This window comes from Mastigoproctus giganteus, chromosome 1 (genome assembly GCF_048544385.1).
Source record: "Mastigoproctus giganteus isolate SK-2022 chromosome 1, ASM4854438v1, whole genome shotgun sequence".
NCBI classification, from domain to species: domain Eukaryota; kingdom Metazoa; phylum Arthropoda; class Arachnida; order Uropygi; family Thelyphonidae; genus Mastigoproctus; species Mastigoproctus giganteus.
In genome coordinates this window covers 157,229,701-157,253,903 of record NC_143575.1, presented here as the reverse complement: position 1 = coordinate 157,253,903, position 24,203 = coordinate 157,229,701, and the positions used below count along the sequence as shown (strand labels likewise).

Sequence of the window (24,203 nt, the reverse complement as noted above, 5' to 3'; positions counted from 1 at the left end):
CCTGTTTTTCCCGTAGGGCCTGTTGTTTATATTGCACGAGGGTTTCTAGGGACACAACTATTGCGCTATACGAGGACTGACTGTACTTGGATCTTAGGATGGTTTTTGATTCTGTTGCATATGGAAGATTTCTGCACAAATTGGAGCAGTGTGGCATTGGAGGCAAATTGCTGCTAGGGATAAATGGATTGTTGATTGGGAGAAGAGAGTGGTAATCAATGGTCACTTCTTTTTGTGTCTGATATTCTAACAATATCTGCTTTTGATGTTCAGAGGAACACCTCCAATTCATCAAATTTAGTTATCAAACTCCTAGCATTGGTGTACACGCAAGTATACGTACACCTGTTCTTATTTTTAGCTACCCTATTTTTAGCCCATGTATTTACTTGTTCCGCAATGACTCCCAGCAGTCTCTGAAATTCCCCGCATCTTGTTGTCCAGCCTGCTTCTCATTCCAGTAGAGGCCGTGCAAGAATCGCCTTCACCTCTGCCAGCGGTTACTGTTAATCTATTAGTCCGAGTATCAGCGCAGGCCTGGTATCATTCTTTAAGCAAAAAGCCTAATACTTGAAAAAATGGCAAGTAAACCTGACAGGTGAAAATGACAGGTGCTTGCATGTGATTTTTGTACAGTAACCATAAAAACATAAAAAGTATCACTCAAGTAGTGCAATAAAAATTTTACTGTATTTAGTAAAGTAGAAAAAGTTTCATCATTTCATATTTTTAGTCATTGATTAATGGTTAGTTCCACAATTATTGTTTAAATTGATAATTTTCTTTTTTTTTTTTTTTTTCCTTCATTTCCCATCTTTTATATTTTGGTGATACACTACCTACTTGTACTTTAGTTCACCCACTTGCAGTAATGCTATCCCTTTTCATTTTAGTCTCTATCACTGATTAATACTAAGCTATTTTTGAAACTTTCATTTACAGTTCCTTTTGCTTTCTGCTTAGCATTAGCATTAGTTGAGGCATATGATGCAAGAAAGCAAGCTTATATAGCTTGCTTCCTGTTGATTAATCTGTTTTTCTCATTTGGTCATGGTTTTAAAATTTTATCCACCTGATTGATTTTGCTTTTGAAGTAATTTAGACATATGAGGAATCAGTACTTTGTATCTTGGTATAATTTGGGATAGTGTGAAGGATGCACACCACTCCTAGTAGGCCACTCTTAGTCTGGTTCTTTACCTATATTTAAATTGGTTTCCCTCACCTGATTCATCTTTTCTTCCCTTCCCCTTTCTTACTCCTGGTGGGCCTTTCCGCACTGAACTTTTGGGCCACCTTCTCTATAGTCCACATACTTCTGTCTGTTCCCCCAGTCTACAGTCTCCTCACTCCTCTAACTTGAACAATAGTGTAATGCCCTAGTTAAAATTTAAATTCCAAAATGCAAAATTCTCCAACTTGTTTACTATGATCTAAGTCTTGGTTACAATTAACCTTCAATGTCCCCTACCTCTTTTTTTTTTTTTTTAGGCCCTTGCCACTGAAATCTTTTGAAATTAGGTGACAGGGCCTGGCCAGAGTACTATAAAAATTCTACTGGGTGCCTGGCCTGCCTCCTTACAGCAAAGTGTGGGCAACAGTGGGTTCCACTAGGGGCCCAACGGCTAAAAGGTCAGGGATACAATGGTACAAAATACTACACAACATTCCACTCCTCATACACTTTTAAATCTCTGGTCTCCACAGAGTTCTGTGTCACAAAAACAAGGTATACAATGCAGAGATAGGGAAACCCCTGGTGCTGTCAGACAACTAACACACTTTACACTTATCCACACTGGCTTGAGCAACCTTTGCCAATAGCTATTGAGTTTATTGAAATGCAGCTTCCTCCACCACAAAATGGTGGTCACCTCCAGAAGTATTTTATTTTTTGATAATTAATTACAGTTTAACTATTGTGTGATATATATATATTTTTTGTTTTCTTTCTTTTTTTTTTTTATTTGGATACTAACAGTAATATCATTCTGTCTTTGAACCATCATTTTTTTATCTTTTGGAAGTGATAATTTTTCACTTCTAAAGATAGAAAAATGATAGTTCAAAACATATGTAAATATATGTTTTTACTATAGAAAGGAACATAATTAAAAAATACTAATAATAATAAATAAATTAATTAATTAATGATTTTCATTTCAGGTTGGAGGAATTACAGTTCAACTATTGTGTGATATATATATATATTTTTTGTTTTCTTTCTTTTTTTTTTTATTTGGATACTAACAGTAATATCATTCTGTCTTTGAACCATCATTTTTTTATCTTTTGGAAGTGAAAATTTTTCACTTCTAAAGATAGAAAAATGATAGTTCAAAACATATGTAAATATATGTTTTTACTATAGAAAGGAACGTAATTAAAAAATACTAATAATAATAAATAAATTAATTAATTAATGATTTTCATTTCAGGTTGGAGGAAATGAACTTCCGTTTTTGCCTAACCTTGATCATGCACCTTTTGCAGATTTGTGTTTCAGTATTCAAAATTACCATTTCCTCTGTCACAAGGTAAATGTCTGTCAAAGAATAAATCACATGTATATAATTGAGCTTTTTTTTTTTTAATAATGCCATTTATTATCAATTAATTTCCAGCTATTCAAAAATGATCATGACACTCAATTAGTCGACAAAGACTAATGTCAAGTAATATTTCATAAATCATAATTCAGAATGATATTTTTGGTTTCAGAAAGAATTATGAAAAAATGTTCTAGTACAGTTAAGAAAAATTCCGGTTTAAAAGCATACAAACCAATGCCTGTTATCTGTGTTACTCTGCACACATTAGATGATAATCTCTTGCGACACTTTCATTCAGATCATGTGCCTAACACATTTAACAAGTGCAGTAAACTCCTATTGTTGTGGTGCTTCGTAGGGAACCAACCCTAAAGAGCAATGTAAAGAGAAAAGTGTTATAAGTGGAACTTACTTTTTGGGCCCTTTTTTTTCATATTTCATTAATATTTTGGTAGTTACTGCTTCCCTCCCCTCCCCCTCCAGTATAAGAGTGGTGCCTCCGTAGCCAGGTGGGCAGGAGTGGCAGTGCATACCACATGCTTCTTGATTAAATTGGGGTTCGAGCCTGTGCCCACCAAATACGGAGGATGTGGAAAGGTCAGGGAATGACCACCGCATATCCCCGGAGCAATATGGCCTTAGCTGCTAATGCGCCTAAAAACCAAATAACAAACAAACAAACAAACAAAATCCAATAGAAGAAACAGAGGTTTATATGTTACTTGAAAACTTGCATACTTGGTCTACTACACACTTTTTCTTTTGGTACCTTCAATCTTTTTTGCGTTTTACTGTTAACAAGAATGAAAAAAAAAAAAGAGCATGTGAATGCACACATAAATGGAAAGACAGAGTTGTAATAAGCAGCCTTTCAGCCTTCAGTGCTTCAAGTTAAATATGAAATAATCAAATGTCACCTGCACTACACCTGATTTCTGTGAATAAATAAAATTACATCAGAAACAATTCTAAGAATTTAGTCTTATTCAATCCTTTCCCAAAACCAAAACCCAAGAGGAAGGAAGGTTATATCCAAGTTCATTCCTTCTTGGGTCTTTTAAAAAAAATTGGTATAAGCAGGGAAGCATTTTTAATGAGAGTGCTATAAACCTTAAAAATTTATATTCCCCCCCCCCTTGAAAACCCTAAATACCAAACTATTAAAACCTATAGACTTAGACTGTAAACAGGTTGAATGCGGAGAAGAGGCTACTTCTTGAATTTCTGTGGAGTGTGGTTTTCAGGAAATATGTATGAAGGAAGACTGTTCCAGAAAAGGAGTAGAAGGGATAAATGAGGAAGAGGGAAAGTTGATGGTTCTGTGAATATATAGTTGGATGCCAGCTGGTTGCAGCACATGTTCGGAGGAAGAGAGTTGGTTGATAATAGTAATAGAGGCATGTGATGCAAGAAGGCAAGCATATGAGCTTATGTAGCATCAGCCAAAAAAAAAAAAAAAATTCACCCAACCATTCCCTCTAAATGTTTGTCCAGTTCCTCCTTGAATTTATTTAAGCTATCAATTTCCACAATGACAGATGGAAGTTTGTTCCAGTAATTAACCACCTGCTGGCTAAAGGCAAATTTCCACACATCTATTCTACAACTGTCTCTCCTCAATTTGAATTTATGCCCCCTTTAGGTTCGTAATCTGAGCAAGTGGAAGAATCCCATCAGAATTCAGCATGCTAAACCCATTCAAGGCCTTATACATCTCAATCAGATCACCTTGCAGGTGGCTATTCTCCAGCCACTGCAATTTGCAGAACTTAAGCCTCTTGGTAAGAGGATCCCTTCATTCCCCTCACCTATCTTGTTACCCTTCTCTGTACGTGCTCAAGCCAATCTACATCCTTCCTAAAATGAGGCCTGCAGACCTGTACACAGTACTCAAGGCGTGTCCTGACCATTGCCTTATACAAAGGGATAATCACCTTTTCCCTGCTAGCAAAATTCCTTTATATCATTGACAAAATCCCATGACCTGCTCTTGTAGCCTGTCTGCATTGATCAGAAAACTTTATATCTGACTGCACAATTACTCCCAGGTCTTTTTCATTTTCTACCACCCTAAGTGCAGTTGCCTTGTGTCACTACACCCTAAGTGTAGTGACACAAGGGTAACTTAGGCCAAAATGTGCCTATTCTACTGGAAGAGAGTGAAAAATTATAATTGTGAATTCAGAAGAACAGTGCCCATGGAAGTATCTGTTCAAAAGGATAAGGGATAGATTATTAATTAACCTGACTGCCCGCTTTCAAATGAAGTCAAAAGCTGAGACATTCAGGGGACACTACCCCAAGTTCAGGAACAATATTCCATGGTAGGAAACAGATTTCAGATTTATACAGAGTGAAGTTGTTTAGAAGAAAAGTAATACTGCAAGTGAAAACGAAAACCCAAATTTTTTTAATGTGGAGAAGCAATATTTGTGATGTGCTTCTGCCAAGAGAGAGAGAGAGAGAGAAAGAGAGAGATTAGAACACAGGGTAATCCCTAATAGAAATAAGTGATCTCATTTAGAAATCTGAGTGTCATCGATAGTAAGGGCACAAGCAGTAGACACTATTTTTTTTGTTTTTTGTGAGAAATAAGTTAGGACTAAGCTTTAGAACTGAAATTAACTGTTTTCTCTGCTTTCTTAGAGAATTACTTGGGATTAGTATGTAAGGAATTGCTGGGTATTCGAGAAGTTGAGGCTGTGCAGGACTGAGTTTTTTAAACTGGAAGATGGAATGTAGTTGGCTGTCATCAGCAAAACTATGGATAGGATTTCTACTCAGTGGAAGCTGGTCATTAATGTGCGAGTGGAAAAGAGTGGAAGAAAGAACCGAACCTTAGGGAACACCAGCATTAGTGGAGAAGTTAGAAGACAGTGTGCCATCCAGAACTGGGTATCCAGAGAGAAAACTGGATACCCAGTTCTAAAAACAGCCAGCAGACTAAAAGACAGTAGCTTATGTAGAAACCCTTTTTGTAAAATGTGATCAGGGCCTCAGAAATGTAAACAGCTTAAGTACTGCTTATCCTCAGAGTATCCCCAAAATTTTTCCATTGAATGTTTGCGATTTGTCCAAATATTTTTAATTTCACTTCTGCTTCTGTTTATTATATTTGTGTGTTATTTTATTTGGCTTTCAGCTTACAAAGTTTCAGTCCAGCCACTCACTTCTTGTGGGGAGGGGGGTAGTTGAATGATATGAGTTACAGTATTGATATAGCTATTTAGGTGGTTTTTGGTATAGTTTGGCGCTATTTGGGTGGTTTTATATGTAGTGTAAACATTATGTGAAGTGTAAACAATAGCAGAACTGTTTTTTTTTTATTAGGACCATAACCTATAAATTTATTGCAAAACAAAACTTGATTTTATAATGTAATTTTATCACATAGTACATAATATATTTTAGAATAGTGTATTTTTTATTGCTTTCAAATAAGGATTAGTGTAGTGTTATTAGTTTATATCCCTTGGTTTCTTGTGTTGCTTAAAATTAAATTTAGACTAAAATTATGCTTCAGACTAAAGCAAAGAGCTCAGAGTAGTTGGAATGCTTGTTCTGGGGAGAACTGCCAAAGGTAGTTAGTTCTCTTATGAATCAAGATTATATTATGTGTGTTATTTGTTCTCTTTTTGTGGAGCTACCTTTAGCATGGCATGATGCAGCCTTAGGAGATGCTGTTATGTGTATTCTTTGCAAAGAGCATTGGGAAGCTAAGTGGAAATTTGGGGTTCTTATTGGCTTATATGAGGGCTTGAAGAATAGGGCTGATGCTCTCAAGGGATTAAAAGAGAGGGAACCACTAAGCATTCAGCTGTCCAGCTGATTGCTTGAGCCCATGATCGTGCATCAGATAACACAGTAATATCTTCCAGAGCAGGTTCCACAGATATTACCTGTATATTTCCTGTTTCCTTAACACAGTTGACTCAGTTTTCAGGGGAACAGGAAATATATTGTGTACCAGGCTAGATGAAATAGGGTCAAGGTCTATCTGCTAAGTGCTAGTTTCTGATGTTGTAGAGCAGTTATCTTTTCAGAGCACAAAAGGTGATATTTTTGATAATGTTATTACGAGTAGGAGATTTGAAGAGTTAGTAGTAGTAGTAGTAGCAGTGGCATTTGATGCAAGAAAGCAAGTGTATGAGCTTATGCAGCATCAGCCAAAAAAAAAAAAAAAAAAATCACACCATTCCCTCCAAATGCTTGTCCAGTTCCTCCTTAAATTTATTCAACCTATCAACTTCCACAACGACAGATGGAAGTTTGTTCCAGCAATTAACCACCCACTGGCTAAAGGCAAATTTCCGCACATCTAATCTACATCTGTCTTTTCTTAATTTGAATTTATGCCCCCTTAGGTTCGTAATCTGAACAAGTAGAAGGATCCCATCAGAATTCAGCGTGCTCAACCCATTCAAGGCTCAACCCAACCCATTCAAGTTAATGAACAAGTACATGATGTGAGCCTTGCATGCATTCGATTCAGCCAAGAGAGACTGTATGAGACTCACAGGGTAGAGTTTTACTCAGCATGGTCTGTGCTTGTTAAGACGAGAGACTGTACAGGAATAGGGACATGCTTAAATAGAAGAGATGCAAGAATAATTGCTGTTGCCATCGAAGCAGTATTAAGTGTTTACACCAAATATTTGACTAACAGCAGTGACAGACACGATAGGAGAGAGTACATGATGAGAGCCTTGTCAATCAATTTGATCCTAGAGGAAATTTGCAAGGCTCAAATGATAAATTTTTTTTCACCCTGTTATTTCACCTTGTTAATAGGAGAGACTGTTTATACGGTGATGGCATACACTTAACTAGAAAGGGTGCAAGAATATTTGCTGATGCTATCAAGGCAGTGTTAGGTGGGTCGGAAAACTGCTAGCTTGGGGGAATTCGCAGACTGAAAGGTTAAAAGTAGCCTCAGGCAGAGGTGTAGGTGATTCTTGCACTACTTCTATTAGAGTAAGCAGTGGCGTGGAGTGGGGGGTGTTGGGGGTTTCAGGGACTGATGGCAGTCATCATGAAACAAGTGGGTATATGGGATGTGTTAGGGTAACTAATAATAAGAATAGGTACGTGTATACTTGCATGTATACCAATGCTAGAAGTATAGTAAATAAATTTGATGAATTTGAAGTGTTGGTCAAGACATCAAAGGCGGATATTAGTAGTAGTAGTAGTAGTTTAGTAGTGGCATGTGATGCAAGAAAGCAAGTGTATGAGCTTATGCAGCATCAGCCAAAAAAAAAAAAAAAAAAAAAAAACATACCATTCCCTCCAAATGCCTGTCCAGTTCCTCCTTAAATTTATTCAACCTATCAACTTCCACAACGAAAAGACAGATGGAAGTTTGTTCCAGCAATTAACCACCCGCTGGCTAAAAGCAAATTTCCGCACATCTATTCTACATCTGTCTTTCCTTAATTTGAATTTATTCCCCCTTAGGTTCGTAATCTGAATGGAAGGATCCCATCAGAATTCAGCGTGCTCAACCTATTCAAGGCCTTATACACCTCAATCAGATCACCGCGCAGGTGCCTAGTCTCCAGGCACTGAAATTTGCAGAACTTAAGCCTCTCTTGGTAAGAAGATCTCTTCATTCCCCTCACCAATCTTGTTGCCCTTCTCTGTACATGCTCAAGTAAATCTACATCTTTCCTAAAATGAGGCCTCCAGACCTGTACGCAGTACTCAAGGCATGGCCTGACCATTGCCTTATACAGAGGGACAATCACCTCCTTTTCCCTGCTAGAAAAATTCCTATATATCATTGACAAAACCCCATGAGCTGCCCTGGCAGCCTGTCTGCATTGCTCAGAAAACTTCATATCTGACTGCACAATTACTCCCAGGTCTTTTTCATTTTCTACCACCTTAAGTGTAGTACCACACAGTTGGTACGTTTCTCTGGGGGTACTTCTACCCATATGCAGTACTTTGCATTTGTCAACGTTAAACTTCAGTTGCCACTTCTTAGCCCATCTGCCCAAATTATCTAGATCCTGTTGCAGTAGCACAATTACTGTCATTAACAACCCTGCCAACCTTTGTATCATCTGCAAACTTTGACATTAAGCCTGATATACCTTCATCAATATCATTGATAAATATACAAAACAACAGTGGACCTAATACCGAACCCTGTGGGACTCCACTAATAACATTAGTCCAAGAAGAGCAGCACCCATTGATTACCACCCTCTGTCTTCTCCCACTTAACCATCCTTTTATCCATTGTAGCAACTTACCCTTAATACCATTCTGCTCCAATTTGTACAATAGTCTTCCATGCACAACAGTGTCAAAAGCTTTCCTGAAATCCAAATATATGATACCAAAATTATTTTTTGCATTCAATTCCTTTGTAACCACATCATAATATCCTATCAAATTTGGCAAACAAGACTTTCCCTTAACAAACCCATGCTGTGTCTGAATTATTGCTGCAGTCTTGTCTAGATGATCCTGCAATGCATCTTTAACCAGTGACTCCATTATTTTACCCGGAACAGAAGTTAAACTAACTGGTCTGTAATTACTCGTGTCACCCTTCAGTCCCCCTTTGTGAATTGGGGATACATTTGCACATCTCCAGTCCGTGGAAACCTTCCCTGAGTCCAAGGATGCTCTCATAATTATGGCTAAGGGTTTGCTTAGTTGCTTTGCCACCTCCTTTAATATAACTGGATAGATCCCATCCACCCCAATTATTTTCTTATGTTTAACTTCAACAATTTCTCCTCCACTTTGCTTTCAGTTATTACAAAATCATTAAGCATCCTGCTACAATTTGATAACCATCTGCCATTTTCAAACCTTAATAATTCCTCATGTATGAATGTAGATGCAAAATACTCATTCGGTTTGTTTGCTATCTGAGCAGGATCATCAACAGTCAAACCATCGATGTTAAGTGGACCAATCAGATTCATCCCCTTCCTTTTAGAGTTTATATAAGTAAAGAAATCCTTGCTATTTTTCTTAGATTCTTTTGCCAAGGATTTCTCGTAATCTGCCTTCGCCTGCCTAACCTCCTTTGTGACCTGATTACAGACTAGCTTATATCTTACAATAGGCTTCTGAGTCACTTGATAATTTATATGCATCCCATGCATTTTTCTTCCCTGTTACGAGTCTCATTACTTCATTTGATAACCATTTAGGCCTAAACCTTGAACAATATTTCTTAATAGGTATGAAAATTTTAGTAGCATTCACAATTAATTCCTTGAATGCTTCCCACTTAGAATTTACTGTTGGTAACATCGTCAGTTTATCCCACTGTACAGAATTTAAAAACTGTCGGAGACCACTGTACTCAACATTATGGAAGCAAAAACCCTTTCCTTTACCCCTGATGGTAATTAAATCTCTAATTAAGTCCCACATCAGTACACTGTGATCACTGCCACCTAGTTGTTCCTTTATCTGCAAATTCTTAATACACGAATGATCACTGCTGATAACCAGATCAAGAGTATTATTTCTCTGGTTGCCTCTCGAACATACTGCTGCAGAAAACAGTCATCTGATATTGTTGGGATATCAGAGACGTGGTGTCACACAGATATAAGGAATGCATAACTGGAATTTGGGGAGTACAATGTGTACAGAAAGGATAGATAGGATAGGAAGGGAGGAGGTGTAATGCTATTAATTAAGAAAAACATAAAGTCAAAAGAAGTGCATCCAGTTGATATAGATGAACAGTGCACTGTTGAGTCAGTTTGGTGCGACATAAGCACTGCGAAAGCAAAAATAAGAATAGGAGTGTGTTATAGGCCTAATGTCTCGAATAAGTACAATGAACAATTGTACAGAGAAATAGAGTGGGCTAGTAAACCAGAATATCTTATAATGGGGGATTTTAACTTCCCAGATATAGACTGAAACTTATGGGTTGGTCACTCACACACTAGTAAGACTTCTGTGGATTTATTGGATGATTGTTTTCTGCAGCAGCATGTTCAAGAGGCAACCAGAGAGAGTAATACTCTTGATTTGGTTATCAGCAGTGATCATTCGTGTATTAAGAATTTGCGGATAAAGGAACCATTAGGTGGCAGTGATCACAGCGTACTAATGTGTGATTTACTTAAAGATATAATTACCATCAGGAGTAAAGGAAGGGGTTTAGCTTCCATAAAGGTGACTACAGTGGTCTCAGACAGTTTTTAAATTCTGTACAGTGGGACCAACTGATGATGTTACCGACATCAAATTCTAAGTGGGAAGCATTCAAGGATTTAATAGTGGAAGCTACTAAACGTTTCATGCCTATTAAGAAATATTGTTCAAGATTTAGGCCTAAATGTTTGTCAAATGAACTAATGAAACTTGTAGCAGAGAAGGAAAAATGCATGGAATGCATATAAATTATCACGCCTATGATATATATAAGCTAGTCTGTAATCAAGTCACAAAGGAGGTTAGGCAAGGAAAGGCAGATTACCAGAAATCTTTGGCAAAGGATTCTAAGAAAAACAGCAAGAATTTCTTTACTTATATAAACTCTAAAAGGAAGGGGATGAATCTGATTGGTCCACTTGATATGGTTCGACTGTTGATGATCCTGCTCAGATAGCAACAAACTGAATGAGTGTTTTTCATCTACATTTCCACGTGAGGAGTTATTAAGGTTTGAAAATGCCACAACATTATCAAATTGTAACAGGGTGCTTAATGATTTTGTAATAACTGAGAACAAAGTGGAGGAGATATTGTTGAAGTTAAACATAAGAAAGGCACCTGGGGTGGATGGGATCTTTCCAGTTATATTAAAGGAGGCAGCAAAGGAAGTAAGCAAACCCTTCACCATAATTATGAGAGCATTAGCATTAGCATTAGCATTAGTAGAGGCATTTGATGCAAGAAAGCAAGCTTATGCAGCATCAGCCAAAAAAAAAAAAAAACCACTCCCACTTCACCCCTCTGTTCGTTCAAAATACCTGTCCAGCTGAGCCTTAAACTTATTTAGGCTATCAACTTCCACGACAAGGGATGGAAGTCTGTTCCACCAACCAACCACTCGCTGGCTAAAGGCAAATTTCCGCACGTCTATCCTACATCTGTCTTTCCTCAATTTGAATTTATGCCCTCTCAGGTGATTATTCTGAGCTAGAGGAAGAATCCCATCAGCATTGAGCATGCTCAAACCATTCAATGCTTTATACACCTCTATCAGATCACCTCGCTGGTGCCTAGTCTCCAGACACTGTAATTTGCAAATCTTAAGCCTTTCTTCGTAAGAGCACCCCTTTGTTCCATTCACTAATCTTGTTGCCCTTCTCTGTACTCGTTCAAGCAGCTCTACATCCTTCTTGAAATGAGGCCTCCAGGCCTGTATACAGTACTCTAGGTGTGGCCTGACCATTGCCTTATACAAGGGAATAATCACTTCCTTATCCCTGCTAGAAAAATTCCTATATATCATTGACAATACACCATGAGCTACTCTTGCAGCCCATCTGCACTGCTCAGAGAACTTCACATCTGCCTGCACAACCACCCCCAGGTCCCTTTCATTCTCTACCACTGTCAGTGTAGTACCACAGAGTTGATACGTTGCTCTGGGGTTGCTGTTTCCCATGTGTAGTACTTTACATTTGTCAATGTTAAACTTCATTTGCCACCTCTCAGCCCATCTGCTCAACCTTTCCAGATCCTGTTGCAGCAGCATAGTGTCAGTAGTGTCCTTGACAACCCTGCCTACCTTTGTATCGTCTGCAAACTTCAACATTAAGCTTGATATACCATCATCAATATCATTTATGAATACAGAAAACAATAATGGACCCAACACTGAGCCCCGAGGGACTCCACTAATAACATTAGTCCACGACGAGCAGTGTCCATTGATTACCACTCTCTGTCTTCTCCCCCTCAGCCACCCCTTTACCCACAGCAGCAATTTGCCTCCAATGTTACACTGCTCCAATTTGTGCAGCAGTCTTCCATGTGCAACAGTATCAAAAGCCTTTCTAAGATCCAAGTATATAATATCAAAGTTATTCCCTGCATCCAGTTCCTTTGTGACTGCATCATAGTATCCAATCAAATTGGTCAGGCAAGACTTCCCCTTAACAAAACCATGCTGTGTCCGAGCTATAACTGAAGTCTTGTCTATAACTGAAGCATCCTTGGACTCAGGGGAGATCCCCACAGACTGGAGACGTGCAAATGTGTCCCCAATTCACAAAGGGGGATCGAAGGGGGAGACGAGTAATTATAGACTAGTTAGTTTAACTTCTGTTCCGGCTAAAATAATGGAGTCACTGGTTAAAGATGCATTGCAGGATCATCTAGACAAGACTGCAGCAATAATTCAGACATAGCATGGGTTTGTTAAGGGAAAGTCTTGTCTGACAAATTTGATAGGATATAATGATGTGGTTACAAAGGAGCTGGATGCAAAAAATAATTTTGATATCATATATTTAGACTTCAGGAAAGCTTTTGACACTGTTGCGCATGGAAGACTACTGTACAAATTGGAGCAGAATGGTATTAAGGGTAAGTTGCTACAATGGATAAAAGGATGGTTAAGTGGGAGAAGACAGAGGGTGGTAATCAATGGGTGCTGCTCTTCTTGGACTAATGTTATTTGTTGAGTCCCACAGGGTTCGGTGTTAGGTCCACTATTGTTTTGTATATTTATCAATGATATTGATGAAGGTATATCAGGCTTAATGTCCATGTTTGCAGATGATACAAAGGGTTGGCAGGGTTGTTAATGACAGTAATGGCAGTGTGTTACTGCAACAGGATCTAGAAAATTTGGGCAGATGGGCTGAGAAGTGGCAACTGAAGTTTAACATTGAACAATGCAAAGTACTGCATATGGGTAGAAGTAACCCCAGAGAAATGTATCAACTGTGTGGTACTACACTTAAGGTGGTAGAAAATGAAAAAGACCTGGGAGTAATTGTGCAATCCGATATGAAGTTTTCTGAGCAATGCAGACAGGCTGCCAGGCAAGTCATGAGGTGTTGTCAATGATATACAGGAATTTTGCTAGCAGGGAAAAGGAGGTGATTGTCCCTCTGTATAAGGCAATGGTCAGGCCATGCCTTGAGTACTATGTGCTGGTCTGGAGGCCTCATTTTAGGAAGTATGTAGATTTGCTTGAGCGTGTACAGAGAAGGGCAACAAGATTGGTGAGGGGAATGAAGGGATTCTCTTACCAGGAGAGGCTTAAGTTCTGCAAATTGCAGCAGCTGGAGACTAGGCACCCGTGAGGTGATCTGATTGAGGTGTTTAAGGCCTTGAGTGGGTTGAGCACGCTGAATTCTGATGGGATTCTTCCACTTGTTCAGATTACGAACCTAAGGGGGCATAAATCGAAATTGAGGAAGGACAGATGTAGAATAGATGTGCAGAAATTTGCCTTTAGCCAGCAGGTGTTTAATCTTAGGTGGTAGATGACTTTCATCAATCGGCGAAATACCACCACTTTGCTTATTGGAGGCTTGAAGTGGTGAAACCCATATTTAGTCTCTAGAGCAAAGTTTCCGGCTTCCCCCTCCCCCCATACTTCTCCTTCAACCCATGCACGGTACTAAGTACTATAGGTTTCGATACTTTTCGTGTTTGGGTTTTCATTTAAAAATATATATATATATATATTGCTGGAACAAACGCATCTGTCGTGGAAGTTGATACGTTAAATAAATTTAAGGAGGAACTGGAGAAATATTTAGAGGGGATTGTTTTGTAATTTTTTTTTTTTTTTGGCTGATGCCACATAAGCTCACACACTTGCTTTCTTGCATCACATGCCACTACTACTACTACTACTACTACTACTACTACAGGCAGAAGTGTAAGTGATTTTTGCACCTTCTACTGGAACATGATGAGTGTGATGAATATGATGAATATCATAAAACTTGACATGAAGGCATGTCGAGTTTGATGTTAAAGTTTGCAGATGATACAGTGGTATCATCCCTGATTACTACAATTTGTGTGATACCACTCAGGGCAGTGGAGAATGAAAAATGATGTGGGGGTAATTGTGCAGATAGACACCACCAGGATAGCTTATGTGGTTTTGTCAATGCCATACAAGAATTTTGCCAGCAAGTATAAGGAATTGATTATCCTGTTATATAAAGCAGTGGTTGGGTCACATCTTGAGTACTCCATATAGGTCCGAAACCCTCATTTTAGGAAGGATGTGAATCTGTTGGAACAAGTGTGGAGAAGAGCAATGAGAATAGTGAAGTGAAGAAAAGGGCACTCTTACCAGGAAAGTCTTTAGTTCTGCAAAATGCAATGCCTGGAAAGTAGGCACCTGTATGGAGATCTGATTGAGGTATTTAAGGCTTTAAATGGATCCATCAGCATTTAGGAATTGAATCTCTGCCCCCTCATATGAGGGGGCAGAGATTCAAATCCTAAATGCTGATTGATGATGCAGAAATTAATGGATTTCTCCATTACTTTGAAAAGAGTAGAGATAAGTGGAATGAGGAATTAATTAGTGTGGAGGATTTTCACCCTTTTTAAGAACTGGGAGGATGTGAGCAGATTTCCCAGTAGAAGGAAAAATGCCTTAAGAAATTGTGAAAGGCAGCAGAGAACAGGAGCGTGCTTAGTAGCACAGATTTTGAATATAAGTGGGGAAATTTTGTCAGTAATTATTATTATTATTAGCTACATGGTGCAAGGAAGCCTGAGGCTTATGCTGCACCAGCCAAAAAAAAAAAATCCCCGAGTTACCCTGAGAGAGAGAGAGAGAGAGAGAGAGAGAGAGAGAGAGAGAGAGTCAAAAGTAGAAGGGAATCACCAAGAAAGAGAAGAATGATGATATCCAGCTCAGGACCCTAGGTGTGCCAAGCCCATACTCACCAAATCTGCAGCTTATGTTTAGATGTGTTTCTTCCTTCCATGCAGCAAACTATTCACTTGCTTACAGCAGTGTGTTATTGTCATTCAGTAATGAAGGCACATTTTCAAATCTCACATTCCAAAACATCAAGAACACTAAATAGGATAAATTTTGCTTTAAACTCAGGAGAATCTCGGGTGAAAATTTTGATTTTGAAATAGCACATTGGGACTCTGCAATGGGCTATACACAAGTTTTCATCTGGCACCATGCTTTAAAAAAGAGGGAGCATGCAACAAAAGGAAGGCCATGTTTCTAGCATTTTTTGTTTGATCGTGTTATCCAATATGAATATGCTTCAAAGGGAAAAAAAATAGAGGTGTATGTTGAAGTTTTGTGATTCCTTGGTGATGTACAGTTTGAAGAAAAAGTGCAGAGAAGTGAAACTTGAAAGATTGATTGCTTTGTCACAGAAATGCACTATCTCATTTATTGTGATAGTGAGATATTGAGACTTTTGGCCAAACAACACACCACCAAAAAAAAAAAAAAAAAAAGGTCAATTTAATACTGAACAAACACTGAAGACTTGTATTAGATGGCTCTGCATTCAGTCATTTCGAAATCAGTTTCTAGGAATGCTTCCAAGGGTGCGAAAAATCATTGGACTGAATATGTTGCCTCAGAAGGACAGCTTCAAAAGAGTTTATTGCACATATGCTTATTTTAACTATATTGTAGCCATTCAGTTACTTTTTTTGAACAGACCTTGTATTTCCTAATATTCTTTACTGCATTCCATTTTTGATCACGTTTTCATTATGCTGCCACTAAAAATAGAGGTGGAATACTCAGCACTAAGTCTTGGGCTTATTATGTTAGCTTTAAGACAAACACAGTTATCCAAAGTGTTCTATCTAAGTTGCTAATAATTTTGATAGAAAGATGAAAATTTTCCTTTTTTTTTTTTTTTTTTTGATACCTTGAAACAAATTGTGGTTTCAATCTGACAATTTTTTTTTCTTTGCAGTGCTGAATGAAGTGAAGTGTCACAATGGATAAAGTGGAATAGAAATCAGTGATTTGGTTCTTCTTTTTGCAAGGGTAAACACCCAAAACAATCCACAAAGAAATAGTTTATAGAGTTGCTGTTTATCAATGTGCAACAACACTAGGTTAGTGTTGTTGCAAATTGATATAAACAATTCAAATGTGGAAGAACCTAAGTGCACGATGGAGAAATCCCAGGATGCCCAGCAACTACTCTAACAGAAAGAGGGCGCCTCCGTAGCCAGGTGGGAAGGAGCAGCAGTGCGTAGCACATGCTTCTTGATTAGACCGAGGTTCGAGCCCGTCACCACCAAATACGGAGGATGCGGAAAGGTCAAAGGAATGACCACCGCATATTCCCGGAGCAACATGGCCTTAGTTGCTAATGCTCCTAAAAACCAAATAACAAACAACAAACAAACTAACAGAAAGAAGAGAATGTTGCAAAAATTGAGGCATTAATCCTGGAAGATTCCTGTATTGTGCCCCTGGGGGGCACAATGTGTACCCCCTACCAGAAGAAGGAAAGGGCACAATGTGCAGATGAAATGTTGTCGATGTGCCAGAAAAAACAAAAACAAGAGGAGCTTTTTCATGGGCTAGCCACCATGGATGAAACTTAGATCCAGCACTATGATTCCGAAGCTAAACAAATGTCAAAACAATGGAAACATGCAGAATCGCCATCCCCCAAAAAGGCAAAGGTGCATCCAAGTGCTGGCAGGGTAATGCTGCCAGATTTTTTGGGATCAGCATGGTGTAATACTAACAGATTGCCTTCAAAAGTGCTGTACTGTGAAGTATTTCCAAACTCCTCATAAAGCTACATTCTGCTATAAAAGAAAAAAGACTGGGAAAGCTGTCAAAAGATGTGAAGTGTGCCCAGAAATTTGGGTTTGAAATATTGTATCTTGCTTATTCCCTCAACTTTCCACACTTGGATTTCTTCCTCTGTTCTGCCCTGAAGTCCTTTTTTTTTGTGGAAATGCTTTTCTGCTGCTGAGTCTTTTCTGCTAAAATGAAGGACAGTCAGAGGAGGATGTCTCCAAAACTGGCCTGCAGAATTACACTGGTGTTCAGAGAAAGTGCATCACCTCTTAAAATTGTAATTTTCATCTGAATAATGTAAGTATATGTGGCAATATTTCTTACAGATTGCATCAGATAAGATTTACACACGTAGGTGATGCCGTAATATTGCATCAGCTGTTACTTTCAGCTATATAAGCATGCTCTGCAAGAGTTGCAGTCATTCCTTGCTTGTGTCAGGATGGTGAGTTATGTGCAGTTGACACCACAAAGAAAGAGTGCTATTGTTGCTTTACGTGAGGAAGGATGTTCTTCCCATCATATTACTTATAGAGTGTCTTGTAATCAGTTGACAGTGAGTAGATTTCTTTCCAAACTCAAGAATACTGGTTCTGCTGATAGCAAAAAAGGAACCGGACACAAACGAGTCTCTATGCCAAAACAGGACTGCATTTTGAAGCACTTATGCCTTAAGAACCATAAAGCTTCTTCGTCTGAGCTGAAAAGAGAATGGGAAGAATATATAGGAGTGGTAGCAAGTGCCGTAACAGTTGGAAGACACCTCTTCAAAAATGGACTTGTAGCCTGTCGTCCTAAGAAGAAGAAGAAGAAGACCAGCCTCACACAAAAAATTAAAAAGGTCCAATTAATTTGGTGCAAGGAGCATGTCAAATGAACTCCGAGCAGTGGAAGTCAGTTATTTTCTCAGATGAGAAGAAATTCCACCATGGCTGTAATGGGAGACAAACAATTTGCCGTAGACGTGGTGAAGAATACCATCCAGACTGTATGGTGTTTACAGTGAAATTCCCTACCATCCAAATGATATGGGGGGTCATTTCATATCGCAGAGAAGGTCACCTGCAGTTTATAAAAGGTTCCGTAAATGCCAATGGATACCTGGCTATATTGGAAGGCAAATTGCTGCCAACCATTAGAGACCATTTCAACCTGCCAAGTAACTGCATCTTTCAGGACGACTCTGCTCCTTGTCATCGGGCTAAAAGTAGGCACTTCTATAGTTACTTTAGCTTCATTTCTGCATTAGAGATTCGACAGTAATGTGTTTACATTTGTTACAGGTTAAAAAATAGTTGGAAGAATGATCCATTATAACTCTTAGCTGGCCTGGACACAGCCTGGACCTGAATCCTATAGAGAACTGTTGGCATCATGTGGAATCTGCAGTTGCCAGAAAGAAACCAAAGACCCTTCGTGAACTTCAAGAAGCCATAATTCGTGTGTGTGGGGGGCGTCTCCGTAGCCAGGTGGGAAGGAGCAGCAGTGCATAGCACACGCTTCTTGATTAGACCGGGGTTCGAGCCCGTCACCACCAAATACGGAGGATGCGGAAAGGTCAGGGAATGATCACTGCATATTCCCGCAGCAATATGGCCTTAGTTGCTAATGCTCCTAAAAACCAAATAACCAACCAACAAACAGAATTTGTGTTTGGAACCATGAACTATCAGTTGATTATCTTCAGAAATTGATTTGTCAATGCCTCGACGGTGTGCTGCTGTCATCAGGGCCAGTGGCAGATCAACTAAATATTAGTTTGCACCTGGTGAACTTTTTATTTTGTTTTCCATTTAAAATGATAAACTGAAGCAAATTGAGGGCTTCTAATAACATTTGGTTAGAAATTGCTGAACAGTGGGTGACATGTAACATGTTGTATTGTCTTGGTGACAGAAGCAACCATTTTCATCATGCATCTCTCAACTGTTTTAAAATTTCTTGGTAGTAGGCTACATTAACATTGACACCTTATGGAATGAATTCTGGTGATATCGTCATTCCCTCATCAAAAAATGTAATCAGGATAACTATGATTTTGATTGCCATACCTTTTTTGGGGGTGCCTCCATAGCCAGGTGGGTAGGAGCAGCAGTGCGTAGCACACGCTTCTTGATTAGATGGGGTTCGAGCCCATGACCACCAAATATAGAGGATGCAGAAAGGTTAGGGAATGACCACCGCATATTCCTGGAGAAATATAGCCTTACTTGCTAATGCTCCTAAAAACCAAATAACAACAACTTTTTTGACCTTTGTGATAACATTGTTTTCCATTTTGATCATTGATCAGGATTCATTACTAAAAAAATATAAGTAATTTTTTATGAAAAGTGCAGTATCCGCACAGCTTATTTGAAAAATTCAGATGGAATGATGAACTCGATACTGTTTTTAATTTTGAGTGAGAATACAACTTGAAGCTCACTTGCCTTATGCAGAAATCCTCAGTCAAAATGGCCTGAACCAAACCAGCTGAAAGATGTTCCTGCAGCAATTATTTGAATAATCTGTTGTTAATCAAATTGAATCATGATGAGAACTTTATTGATATTCTGATTGTTTCAGAATGTTGATGGGTGACTGCTTCTTTCTCACCTTCAAGTGAAAAACTTCCCAGACAAAACTTTGAAACCACTTAAACTGTTAAACTGTTCCCCCACCCATCATAGCCATCTACACAAACTGTAACATGCATTTTGCGCATTTCTGTTGTTGACTTACCAAGTTTGCAACATTTAATGTTCCACCTTGTTCAGATTACCTCACTTTCAGTTCATGCAATAAATCATAAAAACAACTGTTTGCCTAAAGCAATTTTCCACAAAGACTAGCACATAATAACAAGTTAAATTTGTTGTGCTTATGCCCAAAGGATGTCTTTATAAGCCTTGCTCACAGTCTTTCAGCTACTGCTAAAAGATTGTGTGTTCAAGAATTATATAAGAGCATTCACAAAACTTTTTGATCAAACCTTGTATTCAGGTAGTTGTTTTTGCTGGATCATCTGGGATAGGAATGCAAATGTTCATGTCCATTAGATCATCATTCATTTTTTGTTTGTATGTTTAATGTGACTAGTGCTCTCCTTTTTCTGGAGTGATATTAATGGGTCCTTTTATTATTTAATGAAATTATTTTTGTTGTCAGGAACCAATATGTGAGAATCCAATACTATGGATTCTCATGTATTGGCCGACCGGGCTAGCCGAGTGGGTAAAGTACCTGCCCGGCAACCCAAAGGTCGCGGGTTCGATTCCCGCCTCGGGCTTGGATCAAAGTACTGCAAAAACCTTGGGAGGTGCAATATGGCCACAGAAGCCGATGCGCCAACAACTACCAAATCAAAAAAAAAAAAAAAAAAAATCTCATGTATTGGTTCCTGAGATTGAGTCGCTGTGCGCAGGTTTGCTAAAATGTTTAGGAGTCATTCTTAGTAAGGAAGTGAATTATAGACCTTTTTGTCAGCACAGATTTTTATTTTTATTTTTCTCTCTCTCTCTCTCTCTCTCTCTCTCTTCAGTTAGTGAGAAATGAGGTTTTGAGAAGGGTGAGTGAGAAGAGATGTTTGAGTGAAATAATCAGAAGGCAGAAGAGAAATTGGATTGAGATCTATGTTTTTGATAATTTTAAAGTGTGTCCCAAAAAATAGATGCACACACATTTTCACTATAAATGTTTAATCGTGTATTTATAGCTGAACTTAAAATTTTTTTCAACTTTGCTTGGTATGTTTTACTGATGGAAGGTTGCATTAATTTTTAAAAAACAAATTGAATTGATACCCAAAAAAAAAAAAGCATAAGCAACATGGTCAACCACAATATTGCTTATGCGTTTGTCATCTGAACAATGCAAAAGCAATCTTAAGGTAATACTGGAAATCCGAGAATGAGTACAAAGTTTAAAGAAGTGAAGATGTGGATTTGTCACGAAACCACCATCATGCAGAACAGTTCCAAGGATTTGTTTTAAATCTGAGATGTAAGGGCCTGTCTCCATAACCATTTTGGTTGATCGACCAACAAGGAAGTGTTGTGTATTCTCCTCATTAAACCGCACTCAACTTCTACTGGTCCTTGAGGTTGTTGCAGATATTCTCTAAGATATGCCAGACAAGCTGTGCCTGCTACCTGGGAGTCTAAAACGCTGATTGAACTGATATTCGGGTGACACTCAAGTCAAGTGGACCCAATTTCGGCAAAGTCCGCATGGTCTGTGACAGCAAAATCCTCTGCTTGCACTTTCATGATGGTAGGACTGTTAGTAATCCTGGGTATAACCACTATGCGCAAGAACACTGTGAGTGACCACCCAGGTGTGAACCAACGTAAGCAGGGGTCGAGGTGTGGCAGCCACACCACAGGAATGCCACTCCACTGTGTTACCAGGTACTACTAGGTTGTAGATGGTAACTTGAATCTTAAATAGATTCAAGGCAGAACTAGACAACATTTGGAGCGAGTGGATGGGTGAAATGAGAAGAGTGTATTTTTTTTTTTTTGGCTGATGCTGTGTAAGCTTGCTTTCTTGCATCATGTGCCACACATTGCATTCCACTTTCCATTTTGAAAAACCTTGCCCTGCTCAATCAGCTTCAACTTCTCGAATATCCGCTACCAATTCCTTAAATGCCGATCTCCAGGTAATTCTCCAATGGGGCAAAGAGAACTTAGTTGATTTGAGTCCTTCTAAAACTCAGTCCTCTCTTATATCTTGCAAAAAGGATTCTTCCGCTCCTATGCTTCTTTGGTGACACTCCAATTTTTTGGTAAGACGATATGTCTCTTTTGGGGATTATCCTGACTTCTAATCTCTCTTGGCACAAGGACATTACAAATATTGCTTCCTCTGCATCTGAAAAACTTGGTTTTCTCTTTTTTTTCTCTCGGCATTACTTTTCTTCCATACAGCTGTTCACTCTGTGAAATAGCAAATCTGCCTTACCTTACCATGGAATATTGTTCCCATATCTGGGGCAGTTCCCCCCCAAAACCTCTCTGAGGCTTATAGATTCCATTCAGAAGAGGTTAGTTAATAATGGGTGGTAGCACACATCATGCACTTGAGACGCCACATGGGCAGTAATACCATTCGCTTCGTGAGTAAGACACAATATTAATTCTACAACATAGATGTTTTATTGTGGAGAATGTTTCAAGCTCAGTTCCTTTTTAGAACTTATATAGGAATGTAGACAATATTTCTTGTATGTGGACATACTGGTTAACAATTAAGTCTACTATATATACATTAATTTGTGAGACTAGCTGTGCAATCAAAAATGATGTACATCTGGCCTAAAATGTAGGATGCTGCTATTACAGACTGGAATGACAATAACATAGAAGATTTTCGGGTGAAATGGGCATTTAGCATTAGCATTAGTAGAGGCATATGATGCAAGAAAGCAAGCTTATGCAGCATCAGCCAAAAAAAAAAAAAAAAAAAAACACTTCCATTTCACCCCTCTATACGTTCTAAATACCTGTCCAGTTGAGCCTTAAATTTATTTAGGCTATCAATTTCCACAACAATGGATGGAAGTCTGTTCCACCAACCAACTACCCGCTGGCTAAAGGCAAATTTCCACACATCTATCCTACATCTGTCTTTCCTCAATCTGAATTTATGCCCTCTCAGGTGATTATTCTGAGCAAGAGGAAGAATCCCATCGGCATTGAGCATGCTCAAACCATTCAAGGCTTTATACACCTTTATCAGATCACCTCGCCGGTGCCTAGTCTCCAGACACTGTAATTTGCAAAACTTAAACGTTTCTTCATAAGAGCAATTAGTGAATGTTCCATTCACTAATCTTGTTGCCCTTCTCTGTACTCATTCCAGCAGCTCTGCATCTTTCTTGAAATGAGGCCTCCAGACCTGTATACTGTACTCAAGGTGTGGCCTGGCCATTGCCTTTTACAAGGGAATAATCACCTCCTTATCCCTGCTAGAAAAATTCCTATATATATCATTGACAAGACACCATGAGCTACTCTTGCAGCCCGTCTGCACTGCTCAGAGAACTTCATATCTGCCTGCACGATTACCCTCAGGTCCTTTTCATTCTCTACCACTGTCAGTGCAGTACCACAGAGTTGATACATTGCTCTGGGGTTGCTGTTTCCCATATGTAGTAATTTACATTTTTCAATGTTAAACTTCATTTGCCACCTCTCAGCCCATCTGCTCAACCTTCCAGATCCTGTTGCAGCAGCATAGCATCAGTAGTGTCCTTAAAAACCCTGCCAACCTTTGTATCGTCTGCAACCTTGGACATTAAGTGTGATATACCATCATCAATATCATTTCTAAATACAGAAAACAACAATGGACCCAACACTGAACCCTGAGGGACTCCACTAATAACATTAGTCCACGATGAGCAGTGTCCATTGATTACCACTCTGTCTTCTCACCCTCAACTCTCCCTTTATCCATAGCAGCAATTTGCTTCCAATGCCACACTGCTACAATTTTTTGCAGCAGTCTTCCATATGCAACAGTATCAAAAGCCTTTCTAAGATCCAAATATATAATATAATAGTTATTCCCTGCATCCAGTTCTTTTGTGACTGCATCATAGTATCCAATCAAATTGGTCAGGCAAGACTTTCCCTTAACAAAGCCATGCTGTGTCCGAGCTATAACCGAAGTCTTGTCTAGATGATCCTGCAGTGCTTCTTTAACCAATGCCTCCATTAATTTTCCTGGAACAGAAGTTAAACTCACAGTTCTATAATTACTTGTGTCAGCCTTTGATCCTCCTTTGTGAATTGGGGTCACATTTGCACATCTCCAGTCTATGGGTACCTTCCCTGAGTCCAAGGAAGCTCTCATAATTATGGCTAAGGGTTTGCTTACTTCCCTAACTTCAGTAACTTCCATTACTGCTGAAAATTGACTAAATAATTCAAGTTTCATCC

At 38.8% G+C, this 24,203-nt stretch overlaps 1 protein-coding gene across 2 annotated transcripts in view; it reads left to right on the top strand.

The window, feature by feature from the left end:
- LOC150091210 (ankyrin repeat and BTB/POZ domain-containing protein 1-like) overlaps nt 1-24,203 on the top strand; it is a 309,182-nt gene that overhangs the window by 263,829 nt on the left and 21,150 nt on the right. For both annotated transcript variants that reach the window (XM_090382805.1, XM_090382813.1), the window contains one exon: nt 2,439-2,537. In XM_090382805.1, the coding sequence (XP_090238931.1) occupies nt 2,439-2,537 (99 nt within the window). The remainder of the gene's footprint in view (nt 1-2,438; nt 2,538-24,203) is intronic.